This window comes from Suncus etruscus, chromosome 16 (genome assembly GCF_024139225.1).
Source record: "Suncus etruscus isolate mSunEtr1 chromosome 16, mSunEtr1.pri.cur, whole genome shotgun sequence".
Taxonomy (NCBI): Eukaryota; Metazoa; Chordata; class Mammalia; order Eulipotyphla; family Soricidae; genus Suncus; species Suncus etruscus.
Window position 1 is genome coordinate 38,167,388 of NC_064863.1, and position 16,553 is coordinate 38,183,940.

General features: G+C 38.1%; 1 protein-coding gene across 1 annotated transcript in view; it reads right to left on the reverse strand.

Annotated features, from left to right (window-relative positions):
* The window catches only part of KCTD8 (potassium channel tetramerization domain containing 8), a 239,019-nt gene extending 223,125 nt beyond the window's left edge, over positions 1 to 15,894 (reverse strand). Inside the window, exon 1 of the mRNA XM_049790150.1 lies at positions 14,818 to 15,894. Coding sequence (XP_049646107.1) covers positions 14,818 to 15,829 — 1,012 coding nt within the window. The 5' untranslated portion in view covers positions 15,830 to 15,894. The remainder of the gene's footprint in view (positions 1 to 14,817) is intronic.
* Positions 15,895 to 16,553: the final 659 nt, after the last annotated feature.

Here is a 16,553-nt window from a genome sequence, read left to right on the forward strand (position 1 = left end):
TTTTCAGTCCTAATAGTCCTCAGAAGTGAGTCATACCTTACAGATTCTGCACTTAATTACTAAAATCATTCTTTAGCTAAGATCATCTGCTAAAGTACTTTACAAGAAAATTGCATTATTCCTAGAAGTATCATCTGTTTTGTTTGTCTGGGAGTTTCACCAGGCAGTGCATGGACGGCAACAACACCCTGTTCGGTGCTCAGTGATGGCTTAGGTCAATGCACAGATCTATGGGGTACCAGGGACGGAACCCAGTGCTACTGCATAAAAACATAAGCTCTAACCCATTGACTATTGCCCAACCCATAATTGCCAATTATTTATTTGGTAATCCATTGATAATGAGAGAGTAGATCACATCATCTGTTTTCTTTAATTTTTTTCCCAAGGCATACCCTTGATCAGGAATAGGATGAGTGTTAAGACAAATGGCAGATGTTGATTAAATTCTTGATCTTAAAGTTTAATTGGTAATGGTGCCTACAAAGCACTAGAATTAATCCCTTGCTTTCTATCTCTATTTGAGAGCACAATGGTTCATTTATATCCTGAAACTGTCCAATTACAACCAATGAGTAATTAACAACAGGTGTCATTTTGCCATCATTTTTGTTTATAGAATATGCACAATTATTCATGCAATTTTCTGACTTAAAACTCTTTGATTTGGTGCCAAAGAGATAAAACAACCAATCTAGGTTGAATCTCAGGAACCAAATATGGTCCCCCAAATACCACCTGAGAACAGAGTGAGGAGTAAATCTTGAGCAACACTAGATAAGACCCAAGGACCAAAAATAATAAAATAAAAATAATAAAATAAAATAATAACAATAATCCTGTGTATTATATCATCTGTTCTTTGCCCACATTTTCAGATTATTCCAAGACATTCTCTGACATCTTGCCAAATCAAACTATTTACTAGCATCCCATTGCTAATAATGCTTCTCACCTCTTCTTTGGATCTTAGTCTTGCACCAGCTATTGCTATTGGTAATATGATATTACCATTTCTCTAATGTGAATTCTGAGCCTATCTCTACAGTTCAATTAGAGACAATAATCACCTCATCTGTTACAGCAATTTCTTGATAACTTTTGTAATCCTTGACTTTGATAAAAAAAAAATCTGTGTTGTTTTTTCCAGTCATCAGATCATTTGACCCGTGGAGAACTCTCTGAAATAGATTCTGTTATTACAATAATTTTATAAAATAAAAAGTCAAGGTTTGGCTTAGTAAATGATACAGCAAAGGTCACTGCATTAACTAATAGGATTAGGAGTTAAACATAACACTGGTCTACTTCAGAGCCCTCCATTTTAACCCCACTCCTCGTCTGTCTTCTACAAGCTATTCACAGTTGCCTAATTAAATCCATAAACACTAAGACACAAGTTATTGCCACAGTGTGAAACTTCACTGAGTAAAATACAGAGCAAATCTAATTTTAAAAAAATGGGCCTTTCTGGGCCAGAAGATATTCCATGGCTCCCAGTTTCAATTTTATGCCTTTCTGGGCAAGGAAGACAGTCCATGGCTCCCAGTTTTAATTTTATGCTCAAAGCTTGTGCCTTTTCCCTAGTTTCCAGTAAGTAACACTTACTGTAGAGTGATCTGGTGGTCCCTAACAGTGTAGGGCTGAAATAGCATCACATCTTTGGACCTTAGCACCTAACTGCTACCCTGATAGTTATAAAATCACTGGAAGTAGTTCCCAGAACCCATGAGCACCACTCAGGAGACCCTGACCCAAAATAAGGATGATGATGACAATGATGATGATGATGGAGATGATAAAGATGACCCTCTCTAACCAAAGAAATCATGTATTATATTTTCATTATAAAAACTTGCCTGAAATTACATAGCATTATATAAAACCCTGCTCTACTATAATCAAGTAGTAGTAGAGTATGAGACACACTGTGAAACTTCACTCTGTAGAAAAGAGTGAGCAAATCTGAGATACAATTATTTCCTTAACTTGACTAGTCAAAATATTTGCATCAGGTTTGACAGTGAATTTCTAGAGAAACATAATTCCCCTATATGTCCTGAGACTTTAAAGATATCCTTGGGCTTTTGTGAGATTGTTTATTACACTGGTCCAGCATTGCTTCTTATTTCCCTACTGTGGACCTTTAGAATTTACTTAATTGATTTAAGTTTACACCTCAATACCAGACAAATGTTATCCATTGGGCAAATAGTTGGGGCAATTCTTGTTCCATATTTTCCTATTAAGGCAAATGAGAGTACTTCTGAACCAAATTCTTCCTCATATTTTACCTCAAATTCATGAATGTTTAGTTACTACTCATCCATTTTTATAGCATAAGGGGTGAAAAACAACTGACAGGGTGCTTGAGAGATAGTACAGTGGGTAAGGTGCTTGCCAACTCCCCCCAAATAAATAAAAAAAATAAATAAATAAAATTAAATGTCTGACAAATATTACATTTATACTCATATCATTCATTCTCTCTGAAAGAGTAGAGAAAAAACTCTAAGTAGTTAAGTGATTTTTAGAAAAATCAATAGCTAGGAAGTGACAGAAATAAAATGTAGGCCAGGATCTATGATTTTTCTCTAATCATTGCCAGAATCCATATGCACTTTAGTTATACTACAACTACAAATGTCTAGCAATTTGGTAGACTTTTCTCTTACACTAAGCTTGAACCTACTAATTTCAAAACTACTTATGTCCTCAAACTCCTGAAGCATTACATTTTTTTCATTATTTTGGTTAGATCCTATTTCTGCTCTTATTCCTCATTAACAATTTGCTTGAAAGTGAGATAAAAATTACTAGCCTCATTTCCACTATGCATGCCTAGTATGAAAAGGAATGCTTATAAAGAAAGTTATGCAGTGAAGTCATGAAAGAAATAAGGTGTGCACTTTATGAATATATTTTCTGGCACTTGAATAAAAATGATCACCTGGCTGACGTTCCCAAATTCAAATGAGGCGCAAGATGTAAGGGATGAAGTAGAGAGCTGACAATTAAATTTCTGCCTTCATTAAATGGATTTCTGGAAGTGACCCAGATGTAACAATCAGTACAATCAATCCATTAACCTGTATTGCACTTATCCCTCAGAGTTACATTAGGAATTCAGGATAATCTGGATGAACAAATTTATGGGTCACTGAAGAATAATCTATCAATATACTTTGGGATTATTTAATAAGAATTCTTGGATTGTACGAAACAGAAGTTCTTTCACTGGTCAGTTCACCAATTATGGCACAAAGCAGTCTTTCTTCTTTTCTTTCCTTCCCTCCTCCATTTTCTTCCTTGATTTTCTTCTCTTCCTTCTTTCATTACTTCCTTACTTTCCTTCCTGTCTTTCCATTCTTTCCTTTCTTCCTTTCTTCCTTCTCTTCTTTCTTCTTTCCTTTTCTTTCATACTTTCCTTCTGACCTGTCCTTCCTTCCATCCTTCCTTCTTTCCTTTCCTTCCTTTTTTCTTTTCCTTTCCTCCCTCTTCCTACCCTTCTTCCCTCCCTCCTACATCCCTTACTCCCTCCTGCTTTCACTCCCTTCCTTCTTCATTCTTTCCTTTCTTCTTTCCTTCCTTTCTTCCTTCCTTCCTTCCCTTCTTCATTTCTTCCTCCATTCTTCCTTCCTTCCCTCCATTCCTTCTTCCCTTTCTTCCTTCCTTCAATTTCAATCTCACCTGTGATGTTCAGGGTGTTCTCCTGACTCTGTACCTAAACATTATTTCTGCCAGAGTTCAGAAAGCCATATTTAGTCTTAAGAATCAAACTAGGATCAGTCATATACAAATTAAGTGTCTTATGCTTCATTCTAGCTCTCAATCCTGCTCTAAGATATTTCTTAAGAGCTTAGTCTGAAGTCCACTTCTGAAATCCTTCCTAAGAGCCTATAAGATACTTATATTTTAATATATTACTTTCAGTGGAATTCATTTGGATTTTGCAGTTAAGAAATATGATTTAAACTACAGAAAATGGTTTTTATTGTTAAAAAATAAACCTAAAATAATGGCATTGCTATAATATACCAGGAAAGAACTAAGGTATGTGACTATAATAAAGATATTACAGAGAAAAAAATATAACAATCAATAACAATAACAATAACAATAACAGTTAATAACATTAGTCAGTTGGTCAAATTATGATCTGTATAATACAATGAAGACACATGCCAATTTAAGCTATAAAGTAAAAGCTAAGAAACATATCAGTGTGTAGTGTTTGCTTCCTTCCTCTTTTAGCAAAGTCTTATAAGGAAAAATGAACATTCAGGAAACCTTCCAGAAAATATATAAAAGAAAGTACTAATCTCCATTCTCCATAATGTTTAGAAGAAAAGTTGAGGAAAAAATCATATAATTTGGAAAATTGCAGAGGGTACCAATCCAGGTACTTAATTTAATAGGGCAACCTGAGAGTGTGGAATGGACACTATGAAATAATATATTGAAAACACTAAATCACCTATAAGTGATCTTGGATACTCAAAAAAAGTATACTCCAATCAATGTTAATGTCCACTTTAAAAAATATGCAAAGAAATAACCAAGAAATTGACACAAGCTAGCAAAAATCACATACTGAACAGTTAGTTGTAATCAGATTAATAATAATTAATAACCCTATTTCTATGCAAAAATGATGTCATTACATTCATAAAATTTTGGGTTTTGATACTAAATAAAGGAATAAAATATTGTAAGATATAAGTTTTTAACTAATATTTTAATATTTTAGTTATTACTTTTAATTAATATGTCCTAGACCAAAAATGGTTAGAGATAAAGAGTTAAATAGTATTAAATCAAGGAGATGAATTTATTGGAGTTCATAACTTTGTCCTTTTTCCTTATGTTTCAAATTTCATAATAGGACAATTTTAAGTTTAAAAACAACAGCAGTGATAAAATGTAAGCATAAAACTGCAATCTTAGCAGTACTTAGAATTCTTCCACACAAGGACAAATGCACTGCTGACAAAGTTGGCACCATCCTCCAAAACCATTAATTTAAGAGAGAGAGAAATGGGTAAATCACAGAGGTCACAAAATAATGAGCTTTCAGGACTCAAAGTTTTATTGCACAGGATTTTGATTGCTCTTAATTTACTACAAAAGTGCAATACAAATTTTGGCCAAAAAGGTTTGAAGACTGGACTAAAATAGCTTAGGCTATTTTATCTTCAAGTGTCTATTCTAGCAAAGGTAAAAATGAACTATGGCAAGGATACCAAAATATGTTTTAGAAGTGGCCATGGAGGATAATGATCAAGAAAGAATCCCCAAAGACAATGAAACGTCCATAAAGACCATATAGGCAAAGAGATGCGTATATAGTCACTGGAAAAGCCAGTTGCTGCAACATAGGTTTAACACAAAACTTATTCTAATGTCACTACAGAGAGACTTTATCTGTCTTGCAGTGAACACACTAATATGTTTATTCTTAGGTGGCCATTCCATAGGAAATAGCACCCATATTTCATATCATGTATTTTGTGCCTATCACTCAAAGATTAGTCATAGTTGACAAAAATTCTGTTCTCTCCTTTGTGGGAAAAGACTAGCAAAATATTTTCTGCATCAAGCGAAATATCATTATTGTATGCAGGACCCTCATTGATGAGACTACTACTGTGACTTGGATTTTAATTGAGAAAAATAGTGGCCAAAGAGATTAGGTATATGACAGTCACCAGCTCACTTCAAACTCTCTTCAACACCCTTCTAATATAGAGACTGGAAAGCCAAAAACTACATAACTATTATAAAACATTAAGGGGAATAAAGAACTTTTTTTACAGTGCTTTTGCAACAAATAGAAATAAAAATTTGCCAACTCTTGTCAAGGAAGATGAGATAATGGAATACTCCTGTACTGCTCTTAGAAATTACGGCTGCACTCATCTGGACAAGCAACATGACAACACTTAATCAATTGAAGTGAATGTGTGCTTGATGACCTGGTAATTTTCCAAGATTGTATCTCACTGACAAGCAGTGAATTGGGCAATGTAATCAGATTCAAGGTCATCTAAGTGCAGAGCAGTGGGGAAGAAGTAAATGCAGACCAAGAATTAATGAAAAGTAATTAGAAACAACCAAGTCATAATCTTGAATTCATAAATACTATACAAAATTTAACAAAAATCACAGGTATTCTTCCTCAGACACAAGTATTTGTGTTAAAAGTCAGATATCTCAGGGCCAGAGAGATAGCATAGAGGTAAGGTGTTTGCCTTTCATGTAGAAGGATGGTGGTTCGAATTCGGGCATCCCATATGGTCCCCTGTGCCTGCCAGGGGTGATTTCTGAGCCTAGAGCCAGGAGTAACCCTTAAGCACTTCCGGGTGTGACCCAAAAAAAAGAAGTCAGATATCTTCTTTGAAATTTTACTCTATATTGGATAATACTGAGCTTCAAAGTATACTTATATTTGATATATAATGTCTTATATACTTATATGTATGATATATACTTATATGATTAATATACTTGGCATTTACATATGATAAATATACTTGACAATGAGAGTTTAAAATATTTAAATATCTAAGTTTTCTATCTAAATATTTATGTAAATATAATAGTAGATAGTGATTTTAAAAATTGTTCATTATACAGTTGTTTCAAGCAACAATACCAATACCAATCACATCACCAGTGCTACCATATCCACATCAATGACCCCAGTTTTCCATACCCCCTCCAAGCCTGCTCCATTAATAGGCACAATATAATTTATTTTATACAGCTTGTTACTATATATATATATATTGATATATATATATCTCAAAAAGTTACTAGTCATTGTCTGAGTATTTAATGAATTGTTAGGTGCTAGTTGAGCATTTTGTGATATTGTTTGTGCTTATTAAGATAAGCAGACTTCCATAAAAATTCAATCTTGCACATTTGTTATTCAAGCATGTAGTACGCAACTTATGAAACTGTGTGTTTGTATTTGTTCATGATTAAATACAACCATATCTTTTTGGGAAGAGGGTAAGCCATGCCCAGTTATACTTAGGGTTCACTTCTGGCTCTGTGCTCAAGATTACTATTTTTTTAGGTATTGATTGCATCTTCTTCATAAAGATATCCTAATCAAATCCAAATGTAATTTGGATATTTAGATGTATAAAGTTAGTACACACTCCACCACTGTATAGCTCAATCCCCTACATTCTCCCCTTCCCATATCACCCATGTCCAACCAATTTTACTCCTACCAACCTTTTAATATTGTTGGTTAGCACTTATAGTTTTAGTGCATATTGTTACTTCCCTTGGTGCCCACATGCTCCACAAGTCCTACACATATCTCCCTATGTTACTTCTAGTCAACTTATTCACTCACTTACTCTTTCCACCCAAACTTGCACATTCCAGTATAAAATACTTGTTATTTACTGTTATTGTCCATACAACTGATTTGTATCTTTAAATACTGAAGGTGGGTAAGATCATTTTGTATTTAAACTTCTGCCTCTGGCCTAATTTGTTTTATGTAATAATCTACAATTACATCAAATTGCTGCCAATTTCACAACTTCATTCTGTTTCTTGTAAATGTATAGTGCTGTGTTGTGTGTGAATAACAGATTCTTTATTAATTCATATGTTGTTGAACAATTGGGCTTTTTTTCATATCCTGATTATTAAAAAGATCTTGAATAAATATATGTGTACATGTGTCATTTGAATTACTGCTTTTGTATTCTGGGAGGATAAATCTATAAGTTAAATAGCTAAATAAAATAGGATCCTTTAATATTTTAAGAAAGCATATGTATTTATTTATTTTTTAAGTTTATTTTTTTATATTTCTTTCTTCCTTTTTCTTCTTTTCTTACATGTTATCATTATTGCAATGACAAAGAAATGCACAATCTATAGTCCTTTGCTCACACAGTTTTTATTAGATGTCTTTTTCTTACCCAAAAGGATCAAATTCTCAATTTCAATGTCATCATGCTTATAAGTAGTCTTGCTCTACCACTAATCTGTCTCCAGGACCTTAGATCAACCCATCTCTTTTTAACCCAACACAAAAAAACAAGTTAGACTGAATTTGAAGTTATATATATTAAAATAAATAGTAAAAGTATGTATTTTAAGGAAATTAGATGATTCACATGCCCTTTAGAAAGAGCTATTATACATAGGTATGGTAATTTCAGATACCACAACACAAACAGCATATCCTACTAAGAGAATATTAAGCAATGGTAGAGATATATACAATTGTACCCATCTTATGCAACAATGATGAATAATATAAATTTTGAAACACTTTAGGAACAGAAGAGTAAGACAATAGCATTAACATTCTCTTAACTCATTGAGGATGAGCAATGGAAGGGCACACAGTATGCTAGTTCTAATTATGAAAGGGAACACAGACTACTAAAATATTATTGTTATCTATATAGTAAAATGTCAACATAAAATGTCTTTTGGTCTCTTAGATATAAAAAGGCAGTGATACTTACCAAATCCCTCCCACATACACACAAATGGAAATTATAATAAACCACTTTTTTCCTCAAGAGACAAATTATCTTAAGCTGTGAATGAGTATTATGAAATTGAAAAATACTAGTGCATGTTATAAAGACTTGATGATATAACGTGCTATAGAAAAATAATAAAAGTGCCCAGGTAGCTAAGTAAATTTGGTGTTAAATGTTTATTAACTTGTATGGAACCTTCAGCATTAGAATCCAATGATTTACATACAAGCACTTAAGGAGATAGGACTCTAGCTCAGCATTTATCAGAAAATACTGCCAAACTTTCAAGTACTAAAAAAAAAGTGTTAAAACACTTCTTGGCTCTAAATCAAAAGGCATTATATTGAATTTGGTCCACAGAAACTAGAGTATTATCAGCAAACTTAAGTGATTTAAACTCCAGCTAAAAATCTACTTCCAGAAAAGAAGTTGGTATTAAGTCAATGTTTCAGACATGTGAAAGTACATAAAACGTCTTGACATGACAAAAGACACATATAAAGGACTAATATTGAAAATATATAAAAAACTCATAAAGTTCAACAATAAAAAAATAGCACATCAGAAATTGAGATAAACAGTTACTTCTCAGAAATAGACATAAATTCTACCAAAAGGCATATGGAAAAGTGTTTATTGTCACTTGCTATCAGTGAAATGAAAATAAAAATCACATTCACACCAGTAAATATCACATATACCAGTAAGAATGGCATATACCAAAAATGCTGTAGACAATTAGTATTGGAAGGGACATAGTAAAAAAGTAAACCTCTTTTATTATTGGTGGTATCTATTTGGTTCGGTCTCTAAAGCAATTTGGAAAATGTTCCGTAAATTAAGAATCGCTCCTATTGGAGACACTAATTCCAATAATCCCTCTTCTTCTCATTATCTCAATAACACAAAAGCATTCATTTAAAAAAGCTCCAGCTAGGGTGGGAGCAATAGCACAGTGGGCAGGACTTTTGCTTTGCTTGTGGCCGACTAGAGTTTGATCCCCAACATTTCCTATAGTACCCTGAGGCCTCCATGAATAATTCCTGAGTGCAGAGCCAGGAGTTTCCCCTGTGCTTTTGTGTTTTGGGGTGTGGCCCAAAATCAAGCAAAAAGTTTATGCACTCTTATAATTCATGGCAGAGTTCAATAGCCAGTATATTGAAACAACCAATGTCCAATATTAGATTATGAATTGTTTTACCTGAAACAAGATTATCCCTAGTTTCTTTGTATCTGTTTATTTACAACTTGGTTTCACCTAAAACAAAAATTGTCTTATATTTAAACCTGGGTAGGACAGGCTCCAGATAACCTGAGCTATCTGCCCTTAGTCTGTTCTTTCTCTCCACCTAGGTGGTCTCTGTACTTAATAAAAACAACAGTTCTGGCAGGCAGTTTGTTCTCCATATGAGGTAGAAGATGCCAGACTACACGTGTTTCACCCTACACCTGGACTAAATTATTTTGTGCAGTGACTCTGCTTTAGACTCATTCACTTGAGGTTGGAGATATGGTGTGTGGGGTGATTTTACAGTCCAACCACAGCTATATAGAAAAAATTGTGTATATACATGTATATATGTGTATATGTGTGTAAATATGTGTATACATGCATATAAATGTATAAACAGAATATATGTAGCTGTAAAAGAAGATGAAAGAAATCCTGAAGTTTGCTGAAACCTTGATGAACTAAAGAAAATCATATTAAGTTAAATAAGCGAGAGGGAAAATAAATATTCTAGGTGATATCATTTAAGAATATTAGACAGAGAATAAAACAAGAAAGCATACTATCAAACAAGGACAAGCCACTGACTGGCCTTTGGCTGCAAAACTGAGATTACCATTTAGTGATGGCAAATAGATAAGGACAGAATTGTAAGAGGGCCTACCACATTTTGGTGTTGGTAAAAGTGTAGAAACTTTGTTATTCAAGGCAATGTTGAGAGAAACTGAATCCAGAGTGGGTGGCATTGAAATTTTGTATGCATGGAAACCTATAACTGACAGTATTATAAGTCATGGTGAATAAAATAATACTATTAAATATGTTATTGAAACTAATAGTTTGATGTTCGATATACAATCACTTATTTGCAAAATAACTTTACAATGGATTTTATAATGAAGTATTCTTGATATAAATATAATAACAATGTGTTAAACCGTTATTCTAATGGTACCCACTATTTTAAAAAACTTTTATTATAGGTTAAATACTTTACAAATACTAAAAATCTTATAAAACTGGTGTTCAAATAAACCTTATTATTAAAGTGAGAACATCCAGACACAGAGAAAGTAAGTCATTTAACCAAAACCATACACCTAATAGTATCTAGAATTACAAAACTATTTGTCACTGGCTTTTTGTCTATAGAGATATTCAAGTGAAAAATGTGGAGTGAGGATAAGATTAGAAAATTAATTTGATGTTCTAATTCTTTCTCTTTTTAGCAACTTCAAACATTTATATGCAGTCTAGAAATTTTAGAGTTAAAAATTCTGTCACATATTAAACATTAAATTTGTTGAAAGAACTATGTTAAAGGTGAAAATGAAAAATAATAGAGATATTTACTGTACCTAAAATGCAGTAAATAAATAATCTAATAGTATTACTTTTTATGAATAACACTAATTGTTTTTTAACATGCAGATTATCAAACAAAATATTTACTCTCTATATACCTATGTAAATAGGAGGTAATTTGTTGTTGTTGTTGTTGTTTTGGGCCACACCTGGTGATACTCAAGGTTTACTCCTGGCTATAGACTCAGAAATCACTACTGGCTTGGGGGACCATATGGGACACCAGGGGATCAAACCACAGTTCCAGTCCCTCCTAGGTCAGCATATGCAAGGCAAACATCCTGCAGCTTGCATCACTGCTCTGGCCAAAGGAGGTAAAATTTTTAAAGTACCATCTATTATCATGAATCAGTATTAAAAGAATCCATGTAGGTGCCTTTGATGCAAGTCAAGGGACTGGAGCACATATAAGGTATAAATAAACCCCTTCATTTGATAGCCAGCACTGCATTGTCTTTTTTGCTTAACCAGGTCTAGTCTTCGTAACCCCAGTATTGCTACAGATTTCCCACCACCATAAAAAAAATTCATGTCAAAAATAATTTATGAAAGTATGGCTAAGCAAAAGAGTATCCATTAAATTTTGAACTTAATAAAAAAACTGAAAAGTACAGGACAGAGAGATACTACATTGGATAGGGAGTTTGCCTTGCATGTGGCTGACCCAAGTTCAATCATCATTGAGCCTGCCAGGAGCATTTCCTGAGTGTGGAGCCAAGAATAACCCCTGAGCATCTACAAGAAAATAAAACAAAACAAAAAGTCAAGTAAATTTGATTGGTCAATGAGTAGAATCCAATTTCAAAAGAATAATATTTAACCTGAAATTACATGTTTTCCCCTAAAGTTAGGATAATCAATATCCAAGTCTATAGCTTCCTTTCTTAAATACAGAAATTTTTATTAATGAATATCCAAGCACATGTTTGTTTAATAAATATTTTTCACATGAACATTTCAATTTGCTTAACACTTCCTTGAGTAGCAGTACTAAAATATCCCATATGCTAAATACTTTCCAAGTTATCTTATTATATCTACTACCTATCCAAATTCAATATACTTCTTTTGTGGACATTTTTCTAATTTGGAGAGATTTTCATTATGTCTTCACAATCAGTACAGTGAGCTCTTACAAATCCACAACTTTATTTTTAATTATTTTATTTACTTATTTTTGGTTTTGGGGTCACACCCGGCAGTGCTCAGGGGTTACTCCTGGCTCTGCTCTCAGAAATCGTCCCTGGGGTAGGTTCATTGACTCAAACAGTAGGGTATTTGCCTTGCACGCTCTGACCTAGGAGGGACGCAGTTTGATCCCCTGGCATTCCATATGGTCCCCCAAGCCAGGAGTGATTTCTGAGCACATAGGCAGGAGTAACCCCTGAGTGTCACCAGGTGTGCCCCCCCCAATTGCTCCTGACAGGCTCAGGGACTATAGGGGATGCCAGGATTCAAACCGGCGTCTATCCTGTGTTGGCTGCGTGCAAGGCAAACACCTTGTCACTGTGTTATTGCTACAGCTCACAAATTCGCAGCTTTATAAAGGGAGAAAGTGACCAAAATCATAAATGATTTCCAAAACATAAAATCCATAACTTTTAAAGACAAATCACATTTCTTAACTCTAAAAACATTTTTGTTATATCCCAATAGTAATATAAATATATCTATGCTAAAATGACAAACAAGCTTAAAACAAAATATTTATATTAACATTTTATCATTAATCAAGTTAAATTTAAGCACTAATTCTAGAGGTTAAGGTGATATCACAAGTCCAGGGAAATACCCTGAGTCTTAGAGCACTTGCCAAGAATGCATGAAGCCCTGAATTCCATCTCCAGGACCCAACAGCATTACTATGACTATGGACCCTAGAATAATGATAAAATAGCTTAATTATTTTTAAAACACATAAAAGAGATCCCAATTTCAAATGAACAACTACTGTTCATTTCCTCTTAGTAGCTTATTGACCAACCATTTCAGTGAGTAATAATAATAGTTAATAGGAGGCATTTGCACATCACTTCAAAACATGCTTTCTTTATTTCTCTGAGAAAATACTTTCTAAGGAAATCAACCACATAACTCAGAGGCCCAGAGTGCTGAGTTCCTACACTCAACCTACAAGGTGATCAGAATATATAAGCATAGAACCACAAGCTTGTGTCTGTGCAAAGGAGGGAAACGTTCACTTCACCAATAAAAACAAAGAGAAATATATGAATGTTTGTGTGTAGACATATATAGTTTTAAATATATGTAGTACATATGTGTATATATGTATATATATAATGTTTTGTTACTGTGAGTGAATTATCAAAAGTCAATTCAATTAGGTTGGGTTATTTCTATCACAGGCTAGCAATGACACTTTTCTTAACACTATAGACAGGGTCTAAAGGTCACAAAATACTTTACTGCTGGCTTTTCAGCCATCCAAATAGCACTAGTTTCTAAAACTCACTTCACAGGTTTCAAACAACTGTGCTAACTATCCTCTGCTTCCTCACTCCCCAAGACCAGTTGCATTTGGTGAAGTTCTTGAGCTGAGATTCATAGATACTCCTTGAGAAGTTTAGTGTAAAAAGCTTTTTGCAGTAGCAAAGGAACATAATTTCCTTGCATAATGGATGGAAGTATAATCAATCATTCTCTCTCTCTCTCTCTCTCTCTCTCTCTCTCTCTCTCTCTCTCTCTCTCACACACACACACACACACACACACACACACACACACACACACACACAGACCAGGATTTTTTTTTTTAATTTCCAACTCTAAGAGCATGGACCCTCCAAATTCTAATTCACTCCCTCCTTCCAAGCAAAGAAGCCTGCTTTTTAAAAAACAGAGCAGCGGGTGCTGATTGGGTTGTCTGTGGACTGGATCTCAGGATCCTGTGAACAGTGGAGATCCCTCATCCGCAGCTATCAGCCCCCTGCGAGTGCTATGGAGCTGACCAGCCCCTGCAGCAGATGACAGTGGCGCGCGGCGATGCCCATGCCTGCCCATTGCAAGAAACAACCCGGGAAGCCGCTGGAGACCAAAGGAAGTTTAGAGAAACTAGAAACAGGTGCACAGCCTAGTGTTCCCTTCTCCTCCCTTCCCACCTCAGAAGTAATCTCAGAGCTCCCCCAGAGTCCTGCGGGCTGGAATAACAAAGCGGAAAGGCTTGGGAATTCCAGGTTGGGAAGTTGGAGAAGGTGGAGGTGCGGGTCTGATATTGCAAGAGGCAAAGCGCCAATTTCCCCGTCTGGCATCAATTTAGGGGTGGCGGGGCGTGTCCAAAAGAGGAACGGCGTGGGAATTGCAGGTTGGGAAGTGGGAAAAGGTGGAAGTGCGGGTCTGCGATTGCAATAAGTGAAAGCATCAATTTCGCGCTTGGCAACAATTTAGGGGTGTCGGGGAGTGTCCAAGAGCGGACAGGCGTGGGAATTCCAGATTGGGAAATTGGAGAAGGTGGAGGTGTGGGTCTCCGATTGCAAGAGGCGATCAATTTGGGGGGGGGGGTGTGATGTGATCGGGTGCAAGAGCCGAGCCGCTCTAGGTTGATGCACCAGCTCCAACCCCCGACCCCCTGGAGACCACCACCACACCACCTCCCCAGTCCCGGGACGCCCAAGAATCGCTTGCATGGGGCTGTAGAGAGCTAGAGGCGAGGGCCACCGGTCCCGCTAAACTTACGGAAAAAGATGTACTCTGTGTAACTGCTCCAAATCTTGTCGTCGCGGTACTGGTTGACGAAGGCGGCGGTGCCGGAGGAGTTGCACGCCACCATGTGGAAGCCGGCCTCGGACAGGCGGTCGAAAGCCTGCTCCAAGTAGGTGAACTTGAGATAGAAACGCGACGTGTACTTCTCCGGGGGGCGATCGGGATCGCGGCTCTCGTTGAGCGTGTCCCCGAAAACCTCCTTGGCCAGCGCGATGCGCCCGCACACCATGATGCGCGCTACCCTTCGGAACTTGGCATCCGCCTGGTTGTCCCGTACAGCTGTGTAGGAGCCGCGGTAGCCGAGGGTCAGGAAGCCCGAGCGCTTATCTGAGGGTACCCGGCCTCCGCTCCCCGGTGCCCCGGGCCCCGAGGGTGCAGAGGGGTGTGCAGAGGCGGCAGCAGCCGCGCCCCGCAGCAAGAGCGCGTCGCTGCTGCCTTGCGACGCGTTGTCGTCTAGGTCGCTCTGGCAGCCCTCGTCGTTGAGCGAGTTCTGCTTGGTGACCTTGGGGGCCAGCAGCTTGACCAGGTCCCCCAATTGAAAGTACTCGGCCTCTCGGAGCAGCCTCTCCTTCTCGGGGAAATGCTCCGGGAGTGCCAACTGCTTGTCCCGCAGGTAATCCAGCACGTACCTGAAAAGAAAGCCGTCGCGGTCGATGAAGAAGCGCGCGCGGCTGTCCCTGGCGAGCTCGGCCCGGCGACGCGCGCCCCGGGAGCTGGCGGGCGCGAACATCGTGGCCAGGACGCTGTCCGGGACGCTGAGCAGAGTCGAGTGCTTGGTCACATACACCTGGCCGCCCACGTTCAGCTCCACCACCTCGGGGAACGGGGTGGCATTGGTGGCAGCAGCCGTGGCAGCAGCCGACACCCCAACGCCGCCGCCGCCCGGGGAGCTGGAGGCAGACACCATGTCGCTGATGGGGAGGATGGTGCCGCCGCCTCCGCCGCCTACTCCGCCGCTGCTGCTGCCCGTGTCCTTCAAAGCCATGGTGCCCCCGGTGGTGGTAGTGGCGGCCGGCCGAATGACCCGGGAGAGATGCACTTTCTTGCTTGCTTGCTTGCTTGCTTTCGGGTACCCCGGAGCCCGCGCGCTCTAGCTGAGATGGCAACCCCTCCTCGGGCCTGGTCCGGCGGCAGGTGTTTGTGCAAAGCGCTCAGCTTAGGGTTCGGGGCGGCAGCTGCTGCGGCGACGGCACCCCGACTCCATCTGGGGAGCAAGTGCAGAGCTGGGAGAAGAGCTCCGATGGGGCAGCTCCAGTGGCTGGTAGTGGAGCGCCAAATAAAATAAAATAGAATGAAATAGAATGGAATAGAATAAAATAATAGAAGAGAGTAAAAAAAATAATAAAATAGAATAGAATAAAATCAGCAGGAGCAGTTGCTCCTTGGGGGGCGTCCGCGAAGTGTGAGGGAGACTTGGCGACAGCCTCTCGTTGGAGCCTACAGCTCGGAACCTCCTCCACCGAGCCCAGAGAAGGGAGAGAAGAGGGCTGGAAGCAAATGGAAACTCGCCGCCCCGATGGATCGCGAGCGCGCTACCGAGCGAGCCCCGGGTGCGGTGCGGACGGTGGCGCTAAACTACTCCAAGCAGCCAGGGAGGGAGGCGGCGCTGACGTCAAGCCCTGGACGGAGCCGGGAGCCCCGACTGTCATTTAAAGAGGTAGTCAGTAGCCCGCCGCTCCCTGCTCCCCCGATTCCCACACTAGGGGGCG